This window comes from Protopterus annectens, chromosome 10.part0 (assembly GCF_019279795.1).
Source record: "Protopterus annectens isolate FY-2018-M chromosome 10.part0, PAN1.0, whole genome shotgun sequence".
In the NCBI taxonomy this organism is placed as follows: Eukaryota; Metazoa; Chordata; order Ceratodontiformes; family Protopteridae; genus Protopterus; species Protopterus annectens.
The window spans coordinates 1,614,222,233-1,614,240,481 of NC_056744.1; the positions used below are offsets into that span (position 1 = coordinate 1,614,222,233).

Below are 18,249 nucleotides of genomic sequence, written 5' to 3' on the forward strand. Positions count from 1 at the left end.
GTGCAGCTTTTACCTGCGTAGTTGTGATTACAGGGACTCTGCATTCTTCCTGTATAGATATGGGCCCTTTAGGGGGTGGGGGGGTAAAGTTAGCACTGAACCTATCTGCCAGGATGTTGGCAATATCAGTTGGTTCTGTAATTTTTGTGCCTTAGTGCTGTAACTCAGAGCAGATCTGGGTGTTGCCATCAAGATTCTTAACATAGCTATAGAATGCTTTGTGGTTGTCCTTAGAATTAGTGGCAATTTTGTTTTCATAGCTAACTTTGGAGGATCTTAGCTTCTTACTGAGGCTGACCAGGGAGCTCCTCCACTCATGGGATTTTACTCTCTTTTGCAACATTTTCTTCCTTCTATTGTACAGTTTGTTTATGGCAGGGGACCACCAGATTGGCTTCCTTTTTTTTGGAGGATAGCGTCTTGGTTCTGTTTGGGATAGCATGATCCATGCACATGTTTAAGTGCTTATAGAGTGCATTTGTGTAGGATTCAGCAGTTGTAACTGTATTGTCAATCTGCATGGGTGTCATGAAGTTCACCACTTCTGTCTTAAGAAGCATGAAGTTGGCTTTGGAAAATTTTTTTACAGTGGTTTCCTTAATGGGGGATGGGGGTTGGATGTGGATATCAAGTGTGATTAGGTTATGGTCGGATCGGACCAACGAGGAGTTGACTTCAGGTGTGGAACACCGGTCACTCATGTTGGTAATGACTAGGTCTAGGATATTGTTGCCCCTGGTGGGGGTGAGGATAAGTTGATCCAGGGCATTGGAGTTTATGAATTCCAGAAAGATTTGAGCTAAGGAGTTGGTACATGAGTAGTTTTCCCAGTTAATGGTGGGGTAATTGAAGTCGCCCATTATTAGGTATTTGGTTGAACTGTAATATTTTCCAGTACATCAAGAAAAGAGGAGTGGGAATCCTGGGGCATGGTGGGGGATCTGTAGCAAGCTACAATTTGGATTGCAATTTTGCCCAGATTTAGTTGCACTTAGATAACCTCAGATGCAATATGCTGAGCAACTAGCTTGGAGGTGTGGATATCCTTAATGAATATGGACACACCTCCGCCTTTGGTGTTTTGGTCCAGGTTACATGGCCGAAAAGTGTGGTATGAGTTTTAGCCTGGTAGTGCAGGGGTGCTCTCTGGAGCCTTGAACCAGGTCTCAGTCACTGCACAGATATCGATGTTCTCTATTTTAAGGAGTGCCTCGAGTGAGTGCATTTTGAGATTTAGACTTCTACCATTGAGTAGCATTACCTCCAGTTTTTCCTTGCCTGTTCTTGTTACGGTGCTCACTGGCATATATGAGCATAGCATCCGGGAACTAGTAGAGGATCCTGGATGCTGATGAATGTGACATATCCCTCATGTCCCCGGTTGGTATTTGAAAATCACCTGTAGCTAAGATTCTAAGGGCTACACATACCTGAATTTGCAATGGGATGGGTTCCCCTCAGTTGGCTCTGGATCTGAGTTGAGGGTGGTAGAGCTGACAGTGTTCTTGTAATGTGTCCCTGTCCACCCTGTTGTGCTGTGTAATCTCCAGGTCATGTAGTATCTGAAAGGTTACCCTGGACCTGAACACTCTTCTCCTTCTTAGCCTAGGCTTGTTATCACCAGCACTAGCAGCACTGGCTTAAGCCTGTAGCACATAAATATGGAGCAAAGCTGCAGCAGCCCCTAGCGTTGTGTCTCTTTAAAATTTCCTTTTCTCTACTCCCAATGGTATTGAAGTATTTAGGAAAAAATAGAATGGAGGCAACATGAATGCTTTATAGCTTGCTAAATAGCTCCACCGTGTTGGATTGGTTCATTAACATGCAACCCATCCACTTAGGCTGTAATTAGCATCCATTAAACACACCTGCTGCTTGCACATTAGTGCACTGTATGCACCTCCATGCACTTTCATGCAAAAAAGGTAAGTGCAGGCAAAATTGGTATTATTTTCCTCCATTCTTGTGATATTGTGCAAACATAGTGCACAGAAGTGAAGGAAATGTTGCTCACCCTGTACTAGAACCATCTATACTCTAGCCCTAGACATACACACGCTGCCACAGGAATAGTCACATGATAACTACAGAGAAATCTGCCATTCATTTCTCTGTTTCCTGTGATTGTGCTAATTGCTGTATTGTGCAAACAGTGACAAAAATAAAAAGAATTACATAAAGTGGACAGAGACGACATATTTTAACAAAAAATAGAGGATGAAACAGAACTTGTGAACTGTGCACTGCTTACATGCACTTTCACCCTTTACAGACCTACATGTACACCTATATAAGGGTAGCCTGACACCCCCTCAATGTCATCATTCACTATTGCCATCCATTGAAAACAAACCCTGTGGAAGTGCCTACATGAAGTGAACAACCCCTCATGGTTACAATTTTTTTTTTTTGTGATTCAGCAATTCTAATGAGTTCTGACCTCATTTGCATCTTCACTGTGCTGACAGCCCTGATTCTACATGGTTGGTAACTGTGTAGGCAGGGAAACTGAAGGGGAGCCCAATGATGTAACCAAAAGGGAGGGTATTACTTTGCTTTATATCTGCACAGAGGAATACAGGTTTTGATAACATTTGACTGTATTTTGTCAGCTACATACTGCATATGCTTACATGACAGTATAAATAGTCTGTAAAATGGGGTTTACACTTTTAGCTGCCTCCATTAGTTATGAGTCTATTCTTCATTTGAGAGTGGGGGAGCAAAGCTGCATTTTGGTCATGGCACTTAAAAAGGATTGTTGCTATTGTTACTCTACTTTTGTAGCATCTACCCTGTCTATTAATATAATAATGTGTCTCCTGTTACATTGTTAAGGGCAGTTCTGTACAAATCTAATAAAATTTACTTGGCCTTCTTTCTGTGTATACTCCTTTCCATGGCTATATTTGAAAAGTTTTCAAATACATGGGCAACACGATGATGGAGTCTGTACGATTGTTTTATAGCTTGTTGAATTGCTCCACCATGTTGTTTTGCTTCATTAGCATACAATTCAGCTCCATACTCTGTAATTTGATTGACATGGAATTTACCATGTTTACACCACTACACGGAGTTTATTGAATCTAAAACTTTTCGTAGCCTTGTATGCATCGAGGCTGAAAGCACACACAGTGAAAAATGACAGTGTAGGCTTTATTGAATCCTCATCACAGTCTACTTAAATGTATGTACTGCTGTGAAAACAGTTCTGTGACAAGAGTTTAGTCTTATACAAGTTTAGAGGAAGATGTTCAAGATTCTGTGGATGATGTAGGTGATTGATTTGTTATCCAACATTATTTTTATTTTTATTTTACAGATGGAGTTGCTGTTGTGTCGGTGCTTTTTTATGCTTTTGTGTCTTATGTTTTCTTTGGATACTGCTGGTAAGAAGTATTTCAGTCTTTGAATGTTCATTTAACTATTTGTGACATCTTAAAATAACATCTATATTCCTTTCCTGATGTGGTTAATTCATAATCTGTAACTGATGGTCAGTAAACATGTTTGTATCCTTTGTATACAATCAAGAGCTTAGCAAAGCAAGAATGTGATTTATAAAGCTGAATAATGGTCATGTCATGCCAGTGCACATTGGAAACAACCAGAGAACCGAGGTCACTACTCCATCCATGGGTGTCCCCTATACTCCCCCATAGTAGCCACTCCCCCTTTTATGTACACAGTAATACAGATGTATAGTCATGTAGACACACTGTCAGTTGTGTACACACACACACACACACACACTTGGAGAACAACACACTCTGTGCTCTTTGGTCAGTTCCTTACTTGCTGCAACCTATGTCCTCATACTCCATTGTCATGGCAGGACTTAATTAATAAAACTGTCAGCTGAAGTTACCATGCCTGTGGATGAGCTGTCATTAGCATATTACAGGATTGAGTGCAGCAGGTACTTCTATTGTTGGGAGGTTTATTGCATCACCAGCTAAGTTTAATTGTGGCAGTGCCCTTGTTTGCACTGTAATGCAACCTACCATACACCTTTACATCCCACTTGTGTGTTCCACAGGGAGTGTTGTTCCAGTGAATCGGGATGATACTGCTTAGCTGCGTTATGCTAAGCAAGAGATCACCATCCCTTGGTGTCTGGATGCAACATGTTCATATTTGCAGTATCTTTCTTTCCCTACTGTATAGTGTAGTGCACCATATATTTCTCTGTGAATTGTAGACTATACTATGGATTCCTATTTGCATACCACCTGTGTACCTGGGCTCCACCAGGTATGTCCCTACAGCATGATGTAATGAGGGGTGTAAGGAAGTTCCTTGAATTGCAGAAGTAGTAACATGTAGGTTTTATTGCATACCAGCCTTATGCGAGTGTGTACATATTTTTATGAATACTGAAATAAGTGCGCAGCACATAGACTGATGATCTTGGTAACTTTCCTTAAACATTATATAAATGTTCATAATTTCCACTGCTGCAGTAGTCTTTAGCGTATACGGGTTGTATCTTGCTCAAGATGCCACAACCAGCCAGCTTCATAGCTGTCAACCTCTTAGCAGAAAAAATCTGGACAAAACCAGAATTAATGGGGGACAAAGCCAAAAAATAGGGACACATTTTAAATACTCCTCTTATAAACTTAGAAAGTTGCTAGAATAAAAAGTCTTGTTTTACCATGCATTTTCTAAAGGATGTGAAGTGTGAAACTCAAATGACTGTCATTATTTAGTGAATTCAGTCCTCACTGATTTTCCACAAAAATCCAGAAAATCACAAATTTTATGATGAACAGACCAAAAATATAAGGCAAAAATCAGAACATTCAGCGAAAATTTGCACAGCTGAGTGGATAAACCCAGCTTCCAAAAACTAACTTCCTCCAATGCATCCACTGTGACTGCTGTTTGGTCAACCCAGGTAGGAAAATCAGCAGAGTGTAAAATATTCAGTACTTTCCTGCTGCTTTGTGAAGAAGCAGTTCATAGGCTTCACAAGAGCAGTAAGTAGCCGGCCTTCAGCTCCTTTGTGGCAGAGAATTCCCCTTTGGGGAATCTGCCAAGACAGATTTTTAGTGGTTCTGCCTCTTTTAAGAAATCTGGTATTTCTCTAGTTTCAAAACTTTCTTGTCAGGTACTGCTATTTGTAGCTTTGGCTAATTTGAGGGCTTATTTTGTGATAAGATGTACTGCTGATATAAATGTTATATTATTTGAACAAACATTTTCTTTTGGGAAATGCTTTAGTTGGGAAGAGCCGACTATGTGTTATATAGTGCTTGTGTTCACACTGTGACAAATTACCTGCCATTTTTTCTGTTAGACTAAATTTATTTTCAAGGGGGTTCTGATGGGAATTTAATGTGCTGCTTATGAATTACAGCATTTGGGGGACCCTGTGTATGTAAGTGTGCTGCTTGCTCAAACTATTGACAATGTTTCTTCCAACTGACTTATTCCAGTGTTTCTTACCACATCTGAAGTATCATCCTTGGTCACAGCATGGATAGTTACCCTACACTTGCTAGTCCATATTCTGTAGTTCCTATAAAGAAAAAAAAACAATTTACCAAAGAGACTTTGATGACTCTGGGCTCAGTTTTTGCCTCAGCTGATGGTGGGTGAGACTGCAGTGATCAGCATTCATTTTTCAGACTACAGTCTTATCTCTCTGGCTAATTGTGGTTAGGCCACTATGAGCTGGGGATCAACCATGTCCTCCTTGTCTTTTCTAGTGTCCGAATTGGGCATGGAAAAAAAAAAACATCTTTACTGGGACACAGAGACATACAGGAGCTGCTGCTGGAAGAGACCTATTGTTGGACAGATGTACCTTCTAGTCTGCCATATGGGATACCTACAAAGAAAAAAAACAAAAGGTTTTCTTACAAATAAATCCCCTTTTGGTTAATCCTTCTAGACATAAATTTTAAGTTATGTAATAAAAAAGTACTTTTACTTTCAATTTATTTTGGTAGTTCAGTCACTTTTAAGAAACCTGATATCTATAAAAAAGATGATTTTCTTGTAGTAACCAAGAAGTTGCTAGAGACATTTAATTCCGATGCACAGAAGAGAATATACAGTGCTTTGAAAGTCAGGGGTCAAGCTAAACATTCTCAATGAAGGCATGTCAGATTATTCTGACATAGATAGACACAGGACTTTGTCTCTTGCAGATTGTCAAACCCAAATATCTGATGCTGAGGAATCTTGGTTCTCACTGCCTCCTTTGTTGGAAATTTTCTTTTCTTAGATTATAGCCAGGATGAATGAGGAGTTTTTATGGGAACAAATGGATGTTCCCCCTGAACTGAGGAGATATTTTATGTTACAAGTGCACATGCGTCATCCGATGCCTATTCCTGCACTAGTACCAGCCTTGGGGGATGTTTATAATGCTGACTGCAGCAACCCTGATTCAGCAACTTCATTCGCTCCTACAAAAAAGTAGATAGGCTTTATAAAATTTCTCACACTAACCAGCACTTATTTTGTCATCTTAGGTCTGACCCTGCAGCCATTTCCACTTTGCCGGCAAGGAATAGGCTCTTGGTGTCACCCAGTCCTTCCCCTATGGAAAATTAGGGGAAGATTTTGGACAATTTTGGTAAGAGAATTTTTTTTATTTTCCCACTTTGGTGCATAGAATTAACCATCACACCCAGATGTGAAGTTTGTGCTTTTTTGTATAGACAGTTTGAGAGAGAGGGCTGCCACCCTTCCCCCTGAAGCCAGTGCCTATCTCAATTCTATTGTTTCCAACACTTCTGAAGTATCTAAACATGCCTTAAGGAGTGCGTATAGTTGTACAGATACTGTGTCTATGGTCTTTGCTTCTGCTGCCATTTTAAGGAGGTATGCCTTGTAAGTAATCAAACCTTTTCCAATGAGATATTCTAAAGTTTTTAATTCAGCTGTATAAGTAGGTTTTACTTATCCCATCTGCCAGTCAAGTTCTCAAACAACTTAAAGAGAAAGGGGGGTTAATTCAGGGTGTTTCCAAGATTTTTCACCCCGTCCCTTTACAAATCTCTCAGTCCCTCTTTCACATTTAAGAAATTAAACAAATCCTGACTTTTCAAACAAAGCCAGGCCAGGAAATAAAGAGAGAGCAGGAAGGCAGCAACAAGAAACAGGGGTGATAAGAGTTTGCATGGATACAGACACCTTCTTTCAGTGCAATTCCTCCCTACCTGCTGAACAAAATAGATTTTTTTCTCATGCTGTTTAGCATTTATTCACCCAAGGAGTCATAGAACCAATGGAATTAAATAAAAAGGGCAAAGGCTTCCATTCCTGAATGTTTCTGGTATCAAAGGAGTGTTCTTGGAGATCAATTTTAGATCTTTCCTTTCTAAATCTGTATGTGAAATTTCCAAAATACAAGATGCTGACACTCCAAAAGTCTGTTACCTCTTATTCCCCAGGGAAGCTTTATGGTAACATTGGACCTAAAAGCTACATACCATAACATTCCCATAGCAAAGTGTTTCAGGAAATTTCTCAGATTTTCTGTGTCATATTATTAGTTCTCTACATTACCCTTTGGGTTATATACTGCTCCGTGGCTGTTTACAAAATGTCTACCCTCAGTCATAGCATAGCACATTGCAGGCCAAATGTCACTCTACATTTTTCCTTATTTTGACAACTTAATTTTGCAGTCTTCTCCCAGATGTCAATAGCCCTTAACATGGGTTTCATCTTTGCTGACCAATCTAGGATTCATAATAAATTTTCACACATTCCTCCTCCTTCACTCCATCCCACAGAATTGCTTTTCTAGAATGTCTTTTTATAGATATTCTGTAGTATAAGGCCTTTTTGACACAGGAATAAGTGGATTTTTTTTATCGGAAAACTTTCCTGACCTTCTCAAATCAGTCTCAGGCTTCAGCCAGAGGGTATGTCAAGATCCCGGAGATCACAGCATCCATGATTCTCATGATTCCTTTTGCCAGCTTACACTTGAGAAGGACTCAGTAGTTTCTTTAAAAAAAAGGAACTGCAGTTATGGAGACTACCAACACAAACAAATTCAGGCCTCCCCTTTCTTTTTTATCTCCAACCCTGTCTGAAATTATAAAATCCCCCAACTTCACGGGGAGTTGTCAGTTTCAACTAGAGTAAAGGTGCAAGGCCTGTGGAATTTCACAGATGTACCAAAACACATTAATGACAGAGATGTGATAGAGAAGTAAAAATTCTGCATGTTTTGTATTAAGATACTGAATTATTTTGGATGTTAAAATTAGTAAAATATGTACAAGGCAGTGCACTGCATGTTTACACAGTTGTAAAAGGGCAGATTTATTTGAAGTCCTCAACATTATGTTATGTTATGTCATGTCTTGTTATCCTGATCTGCTATTCTGATGAAGTTTTTTACTTAAAAATGAAATCGCTCAATAAACAATTTTTGGTGGATCCTGGTGTACTACTTCTATTTTGTTTTTCATGTCATGTTATGTTATTAATGCAGATATTATAGTTGATAACTAACTGTAATTTAAGGAAGGAGATGTCAAATGAAAGAAAGCAGTGATGAAAATTAACAGCAGGGGAGAGAATTAAAAGGCAGTAAAGCAAAAAGGAAGGAGGTGGTATGAAATGTAGAAGAGGAATTTTAAGGAAATGGTTAAGTGAAGCAGCAGCTTAGGTTTATAAGGTAATATTCATTCCCACAATTCACTTATGTGCTAGAGTAATTATCAAAGTGTGCCACTGCTCCTTTCTGGAAGTATGCTAATTACCACTGAATGGCACTGATTATGAAAAAGTGAAGTAGTTTACTGAAACACCCACAGCAGTATTTGCTGTATGAATCACTGTACAATTAATAAGGAAGCCACATGAGTGCAAAGTGCTGATTTATTTTGTTTATAAGTGAGTGTCAGCCTGCACAAGCCTGACCATACCATTGGCAATTTAAGAAAACAGTGCTCCATGCAGTAGTTTGGAAGTACAGTTAAACAGCTAGAAGGTTTTTGTTTATTGAGTGGAAGGGTGTCCTTATCTGGACAACTTCATTGGCTTTTCATAAGGTAGAAGGGGGAGATAAGAAAGTAAAAATGAAAGGGAGAGAAGGCAAAGGTCGGAGAATAGGAAGACATCAAGAGGGTTGTGTTGGAGGCAGTGGGAGAGAAGGTACACTGTTTCTGCACACCTATTTTTCAAATTGTTTTTATATAATTAGGAGGCTGGGGAGGGAGTAAAGGAAAAGGGTGTAGGAAAGAAGTTTGGGGAAGAGTTGAGGGATGCAACATAAAAGACAAGACAGACAGGAATGGTACAGTGGGCTGACACTGGCGGTGGATCCAAGACACAAACATTGCTGTGAAGGCTGCCAGCCTAGCTAGATAGAATTTTGTAAATAATTGTATGTTATTGTAAATATTAATATGATCCACATGCTTGTTTCACAGATGTAAAGAAAACTGTGTTATGTGCTGAACTTCAAAAATGTAAACACAGCGAACCCTGCTGGAAGAAAGCTGATGAGTAAAGCATTTTATGACAGTTTGAGCTCAATCTAGGAGACAGGATGTCTAGGCTAAGAAATTCTTTCTGTTGTTCTAAGACACAGATAATTACTAGTTTTACATGTAAAGTCTATTTTATTGCTGTGGCTGCCTGGCAGGTGCAGATTGCAAACAGAAATGTTAAAATTTTAAGTTCTGTGAGCCTGGTAAACTTAAGTAGAAGTGTCAAGAATGATGCACTCTGAAAGGACTCCGCATTAACGTGTATTATCAATTAGACTTTCTCAGAGAGAAAGTTTTGACATTTTGTATTTATATCTGAAGCTGAACACATCAGCTCACCAGCACTTTGATCATTTGACCGAGACCTTACCAAAATCCTTTGAGCCCTCATTCTCAACATCCACATGGACTGAAGGACTTAAGATTGTCTGTTGGGTCACTGTGCAGGTTCCAGCTTCCAAGATCCGTTCCAAGTCTACTGAAGGGGAGGATGACATTCCCCCTTTAGCAGAGGGAATTCAGCTGACCATGACCTGAGCAGAGTAAATTTGATGCCACACCTGTAGCCAGACTCATGGCCAAACCCAAGAATACCGTATCCATTTTGAGCAGTTATCACTGATTATATGTGAGATTATGCCTAGCATACTATACACTTCGTGATGAAGAACTACAGATTTTATTAAATAATGAGTTATTGCAATCAGGGTAAATTTCTTGTGCAACAAATTATACTTCTCAAATAACAAAACGCAAAACCACTTTTAGATCAAGGTTTATCCAAAAGGTATTGTGAGATTGTGGAATAATCTACCATTACAAGTGAGGAACTGTAATTTTGCAGAAGTATTTAGATAATTGTTTTGGTTTGAATGTCTGTTGTATGACTTTGGATTCTGTAGGATGGTCTTTGACCTTTATGCAGTTTACCAGAAGCTATGAAACTATTCCCCCTTCCAGTACCCAGGTTTGTCTGCCAGTACCCTGTACTTTCCTATTTTCCTGTTGCAAACATTGCTTAGCACCATCAGTTTCCATTCTGGGTTTCCTTTTCTGCATTGGTTACTAGACGTCTGTGTCTGCAACTACATAATACAGCATCAAAGAACTGAAGAGCTGGTATGAGACCAGCATTTTGGGAATATGCTGACCAGTTATGTGTGGAGGTGTAGGCAGTGAATGGTCCTATTGCCTGCACCATTCATAGTCTAACCAAGGAAGGACTACTCTTCCAGATCTGTTATTTACATTTAAAGACCTGTAATGGCAAGTCATAGCTTTCACTTACTCTCACACTGCATTCCTGATTTTTGCCAATCCCTGGACCACATATTTTGTTTTCTTTAAAGATGTTCATTTTTACTTAATGCAATTGCAGAGATTGCACTGGCATAAGTATTCATACTCTTATGGCTTATTTTTATTTATTTTTTATTTTACTTTTAACCAGGTAAGCCAACTGAGTATAGATGTCTCTCTTTCAGTAGTAACCCATGATTATTGTCTGGTTAAGGTAAATCTCTGCAGATTTAGGCTAATATCATTCCTGATTCATAAACTCTGTACAGGGCAGAGTTTATTTTAATGCTAGGTTTCACAGTGTTGCAGAAATTCCATATACAGTAAGTAAGCTACAAGAACTTCATGTAAAACAAAATTAGTCTACTCCTCCTCATTCTTGTGCTACCATTGTGTCCAGGCTACAGGCTCTTGAATATCCATTGCATGCATGAGAAACACTACAACCCAAGCTTTTATCATTCAGAACTGCACAGAGCTGTTCAGTGGAACTAATGTAACAGACTATAACGAGGGTAACTTCACCAAAATTACACAGGGAAGTAGTCCCCGTGGTACCCTGGACATCCTCTGTTCAGTTACTGGCATGGGCAGTTGAGAGATCAGGCAGAGAAGGACTGGGAATAAGTGGCTATCACCAGCTTGTCCATTATGAGATGAGAGAGGCAACCTGGCTCACTGCTCGGGTGACACCTACGGGAATATAGATATATTCCCAGACTATGAAGAGCCTAACATTACCCAAAGCAAGCAGTATACAGTTTAAGAAGTTTGCTCATGACCTCACAAGGCAGCTGTAGCAGACCTCAGAAGCTGTAGAAAGGTTGGGTTTAGGGCATTTTGTAGGACCTGCAGACTGACCCTGTTCCTGACACCCAACTCTTGCCTCCACCAGGAAGGAAATAGGCTTGAAAGGCTTTTGCTATGATGGATGAACAAATTTGTCAATTTCTTGCAAGAAGATGAGCTATCAGGATAATCCTGTAGACAAAAAAAAAAAAAAACTGGAAACATTTAAATGTTAGATGTAAGTTTGAATTGATCCTCAGAAATGTCAGCAGCAGTAATATGAAAATATCTGTCTGAGGCTGCCATTGGCAGCCTGCTTCAAAATTCCCTGATCTTGTCAGTGTTTCTGAAGCTCAACATACCACAAAAAACATTTTTACCTCTAAAAAAATATTTTGTGTACCAGCAGTGGTATTCTTACAATTTTAATACTTTCTGTTCAGCTCAGACAAAAGTTCTTCTAATATTCTAATACACATGTGTATACACACATGCATATTTTTATGTACGCGTGTGTGTGTGTGTGTGTGTGTGTGTGTGTGTGTGTGTATATATATATATATATATATATATATATATATATATATATATATATATATACACACACACACACACACACACACACACACACACATGGATACTTTTCCTTTTGTCGACATCTATTTAGTCAGCTAAACAGATCAACAATCCTCAGGCAGGGAATATTCCCTTCCCCTGGTGACTGTGTGATCTCAGAGTTAGAATATATAATTAGCATCGGGTGTGGTGGGCAATCTCCCAGACATTGGAGGTGCCGGTGTGCTTTCCCCCTGGAAAAAATGATGGGTGAATTTAGTAAATCATGCATGGAATTTTTTACCATGTGCATATTGTGCTGCGATGTATACAAGGGGGTGAACAGTGTTAGATTCAGTAAACGCTGTGTAGTGACGTGCAAACACAGAAACTTCAATATAATGCAAATTTTGCCTTAAGTAGCCGAATTTCCTGCAAATTACCCTGGTGGAGTGATTCAACAAGATGTAATGCATCTGTGTTGACTCTGTGTCTGTGTCAGTAGTGTAAGAGGAAATTTTCCATGTACAGGAGTCTACACTGAAAGAAGGGGATGTAAAAGTCCACAAATATGGGCATAATTCCCCTGAAAAGGTAAGATCACATACATAAATGTGCAAAACATATATTGTGGATGTCTGAAAATGTTAGGGATTATGTGAAATTAATTTTTTAATAATTTCCACACGTTTGTGCTATGCACCCCATTGTGCAAACATGCTTAACATAAAAAAAATTGTAAAATAACAATTAAATGTACATCAGACAAATGTACTGTCAGTTTTGTACAATGATGCATTCATGCTGTTACCCAGCTTGCATGGCTATGAAACATGTAGTTTCCAGGCTGTTAGCATGAATGTTATTCAAATAAGGGGCAAATGCCCTGGATTTGTTGAATCACTAAAGGGAGCAACTGTGTCCGTATATGCACTTCTTGTAGGCTCCAACATGGTGTTGCTATTCCCGCTGGATGAGGATGACATCAGGGGGGTGTGTCATGTTATGTTTAGGATATTTCATGCTGAGTGCATGTGTTTGTGCAGCACGCTGCTTGCTGAAAATGGTTTGGGCATAGTTTAGTGTGGTTGTATGACCAGACCACCCACGTCACAGTCATGACATAGCCAGCTATGAATGAAAAACTGATATTTTTAATTCATGATATATACTTTTGTATAAGCTATGGTGAGCAATGCTGTGCTCAATGCCAAACTGTGCAATAAATTAGGGCCTTTAAATCATGTGAATTATATCCTATGCAGGTGAACTGCATCATAATTACCCAATCCCACATGGTAGACCTACACCACAACTGTATAAAGTATGCATACACCCTACATTCTGATTTTCCTTCAGTACACTGAACCATTGGAGTAGAGACTTGGAAATTTTAACTCAGATAATGCCAGGGCTGCTGCAGCTATTCTACATCTGTATGTGCTAGAGGCTGAAGTCAATGCTGCTGGTGCCAATGACAACAGGCCTAGACCAAGGAGAAGAGTGTTCAGACCCTGGGTAACCTTCCAGGAGCTACATGAGCTGGAGACTGTAGAGAGCTACAGGATGAACAGAGACATATTACAAGAACTCAATGAGCTCTGCCTACCTCAGTTCAGAGCCAGAGCTAACAGAGAGGAATCCATCCTACAGAAACTAAGGTATGTGTAGCCCTAAGGATACCAGCTACAGGTACTTTCAAAGATCAACTGGGGGCATGTTAGGGGTGTCACAGGCATCTGCATCCAGGATGCTTCACCAATTTCTGGATGCTATGCTCCCACATGCCAGTGAGCACATACCTTTTCCCCTTTCACCTCAGGTGAGGGCCAGCAATATGCAACGCTTCTACTGTGTAGCACACTATCCTGAAGTACTGGGTGCCATATAGTGCACTAATGTACACATCAAGGCACCACCTAGTGAGCAGGGTAGAATCTACATTAACAACAAGGGATATCACTCCATCATCTGCCAAGTTGTATATAATGTCCAGGGGATTATCATGAATGTGTGTGCTGGCAACCCTGGCAATTATCACGACTCCCATATCTGGCACACATCACAGCTGTACCAGATGTTTGCTAGGAGGAACATCACACAGAGCCAGTTACTGGGGGATGCTGGCTATACCCTGGAACTATGGATGATGGCACCTATCAAAAATGCACACACACCCATGGAAGAATGCCATAATGAGGCACACCCACAAACTAGGAACATCGTAGAGCACGTGTTTGGGCTTCTGAAGTCATGTTTCGGGTGCCTCAATATATCCGGTGGAGCCATGCAGTATACTCCAGCCACTTGCAAGAATATTCAGTGTGTGTGCTATGCTACACAATCTGATCCTGTGGAAATAGCTTCAGCAGGATCTGCAAACTGAAGGGATATGCAGCCTCCACCAGTGCTTAGGTCACCACAGCCACAGTCACAGGAGGACTTGGAGGAGCAACCCCCTGCTGATGTCCCTGTAGGCAGATGTAGGTGTGCTCTGTATGCCTTGGCTTTGGCTAAGAGACAATGTATAGCACATTAACTGACAACCTAGGGACTAACACTTTAATCCCATTCACATACATATATTAAAACTGATGCCAGCCAACTCACACATCCTGTACTTCTCCATGTATTGGCTTTGTACTGCTTGCATCAGACAGAGTCAACCCTAAACTACAGTTGTGCCAACTGCTGCATTTGCAAGGCAAGTCCAAACCGTAACAATATTCTAGTGGATTATTATGATATCTCATTGTAGCTATGGACCTGGTACATTATGCAAGTAATTATTGTGGGCTATTTCCACAGAAATTATATCCAAATGGGTCTACAGACACCCATTACACTACCATGTTTTCATCTGTAATCAGTAGGCCTCATGCATGAAATATTCAAGCAGCCGTACTGAAGCAGATTACTGGTACAACATTCAAGGGATATGTTAGAAAGTCAGGTGAAATGATACTTAGACTAGTGTGTATCCTAGCAGAACTTGGGTTTTGGTTCCCCCACCCCTCAAGACAGCAGTGTCCCCTTGTAACTGCCACAGCAGGAACTCATCTGTGCTATATGAGCATTTCACACAGTTAGTATGCCACACAGACTCAGGACAGTAATGCAGAATTTCATCTTACATCGTATAAGGAATAGCAATGTGCATATTTATGCAGATGACTGTGTGATGAATGATCCCCTTTCTGTCAAGTAGCTTCTGTAGCTCAAAGGACTAAGGTAGTTAACTTGTATGATGGTGTTCAGGGCTCTAATCATGAGATAACCAGATATTTTGCATGTGAGGAATTAATAAGTTTTGTTTTACAAACTGTGACTCTGTGTTTGCTATAGTATTATTAACCTCTTTCACATAGTAACAATTTGTGCGCTGTGCCACATAGCTAAGACCTACTTAAAAACTCTCTGCACTGCTGCGCTTCACGCAGATTGGCTAAAAACAGGTTCAGAGGTCACACAATATAACACATATCATCCCAGCCTGTAGTACAGCTAGGTGTGGTCTGGAGTCAGTTTATGGAATAGAAAATCCCTGATGTAAGCAATGCGTCTCCCATTTGTGCATGCTTAGCAATGAGCAAACAATTCAAAAATGCCACTGCGTGTGCCCGTACACTTAGTTAAGCAAAGCACAAATCCGTTTCTCCTTGTGCATATTTTTTTATATATATACCCCATGCACACATCATATACACACACACACTGTGTATGTCAGTTATATATATATATATATATAATGTATGTGCGTGCCTGCGTATGTCTGTATTGCCCTACATACCCAGATTGTTGATGATAAAGCTGCACCATGACATATAATGTTAGACAAAGGACCAAACATAAGGGCTCAACATAAGATAATGCACTTACAAAATGTGGAAGTGCATAAATTAACATGTATTTCATTTGGAAGGCTATTGGGACATCTGAAGTTCAGATTTCTGGCAGTCTTTTCTCACAACATGTGGAAATGATGCTATATTTGATAGCAAAGCACAATTTAGTGTGAAACACACATAAATATGAGTCAAACCTGTGTACTTGCTGCAGGCATCTGGACAGTGGTACGTCATACCACATCTCTCTAGGACAGCATATGGAAACCTTGAAAATGTATGTCACAGTATATGAATATGTAAATATATTGTGAAGCCATATATTTGTATCTACAGCAGCAAAACCGCCTACATGCATTACAGTTCCCTGTCTCTGCTGGATTTCACCACACATGCATCAGCGACTGTATTTCAACAACTGAACAAGTTGTCTAATGTATAATGTTGTGTGCTCACTCATTGACAGGGCAAATTGAGTTTTGCCACAGGCTTGCCCATCCAAATGCAGACAGACACATATGCCCAAAATGGGTACTGTTGTCACAGAGATAGACTACAAAACAGTTATCTAACTGCTAGACTACTAGCTGCAGATGATAGTAAGAAGCAATGTGACTTTGTAGGCCTCCCAAGCTGTTCAACACAAGGCTTGTGTATGTCTTCTAGGATTAGTTCACCTGCAGTCATTTATAAAGCACACATAGTGTGATCTGTAGTGTATAAAACTAGATAGGTAGCAGTTCTAATCTCACTCCAGCCCACTTTGTATATGTGTGTGTGTGTCCCACACTGACTTCCAAAGTGGCATGATTTTCCACTTTTTTGGCCTTGCAGTTGATGCAGGCCCTTTTTGGCCCTTGCAGTTTATGCAGGCCTTCAGACTCTTGTCCTCCATAAGACCTGCTGATGTCATCTACCATATGATTACCTAAAACCATGTTAATGTCACACTTGAACTGTGGCACATGCATTAAGTACTGTAATTTGTAGTGTGAAAGACTAGATAGGTAAAGGTTCTAATCTCCTTCCAGCCCACTTTGTGTGTGTGTCTCCCACACTGACTTCCAAAGTGGCATGGGTTTGCACTTTTTGGTCCTTGGAGTTGATATATGCCTCCAAACTGTTGTCCCCCACAAGGCCTGCTGATGTCATCTACCATAAGATTACCTAAACCCATGTCCATGTCAGACTTGAGCTGTGGCTCATATATTAAATACTGTGATCTGTAGTATGTGTAACACTAGATAGGTAGGGGGTCTGTTATCACTCTAACCCACTTGGTAGGCACATCTCTGTGTGAGTATCACGCACTGACTTACAAACTGGTGTGGTTTGGCACTGTTTTGGAACTTGCAGTCAATGCAGGCCTCCAAACTCTTGTCCTTCACAAGGCCTGCTGATGTCATCTAACATAAAATTATCTAAAATTATACTTATTTCAGACTTGAGCTGTGGTGTGTGCATTAAGTACTGTGTTCTGTAGTCTATAAACTTATGTAGAGGTTCTAATATCACTTCAGTCCATTTGGTGTGCACGGCTCTGTGTGTGCATTTCCCTAAAGATCAAGTGTGCATCCCACACTAACTTGTAAACCGGCATGGTTTTGCACTGTTTTGTGTCTTGCAGTTGATGCAGATAGCCAAACTCTTGTCTTCCACAAGCTCTGCTGATGTCATCTACCATAAGATTACCTGAAGCCACATTAATGTCAGACTTGAGTTGTGGCACATATGTTAAGTACTGTGTTATGTAGTCTGTAAGTTTAGACAGGTAGTGGTTTTAACCTCACTCCCACCCACTTGTTGTGTATGTCTATGTATGAGCATCTCCCTACAAAACAAATGTGTATCCCAAACTGTCATGATTTTGCACTGTTTTGTACCTTGCATGTGATGCAGGCCTCCAAACTCTTGTCCTCAACAAGGCCTGCTGATGTCATCTACCATAAGATTACCTAAAGCCAAGTTAATGTCAAACTTGAACAGTGGCACGTGTGATAAGTTGTGTGTTCTGTAGCCTGTAAACCTAGGTAGGGGTTCTATTCTCAATGCAGCCAACATGGTGTGTGTGTGTGTGTGTGTGTGTGTGTGTGTGTGTGTGTGTGTGTGTGTGTGTGTGTGTGTGTGTGTGTGTGTGTGTGTGTGCGTGTGTGTGTGTTGTGTTCTGTAAATGTTACTAGGTAGTGGTACTCTTCTCACTGCAACCAACTTGGTGTGTATGTTAGAGAATTTTACATCACCCTATGGTATCATAGGATCATCGGAAGTTACTAGCCTAATGGCCCTAGGGC

The 18,249-nt window shown here is 40.2% G+C and overlaps 1 protein-coding gene across 1 annotated transcript in view; it reads left to right on the top strand.

The window, feature by feature from the left end:
* The first annotated feature begins 3,328 nt into the window (after positions 1 to 3,328).
* The window catches only part of LOC122813793 (CD276 antigen homolog), a 394,739-nt gene continuing 379,818 nt past the window's right edge, over positions 3,329 to 18,249 (top strand). The window contains exon 1 of the mRNA XM_044086299.1: positions 3,329 to 3,392. Within this exon, the coding sequence (XP_043942234.1) occupies positions 3,356 to 3,392 (37 nt within the window). The 5' untranslated portion in view covers positions 3,329 to 3,355. The remainder of the gene's footprint in view (positions 3,393 to 18,249) is intronic.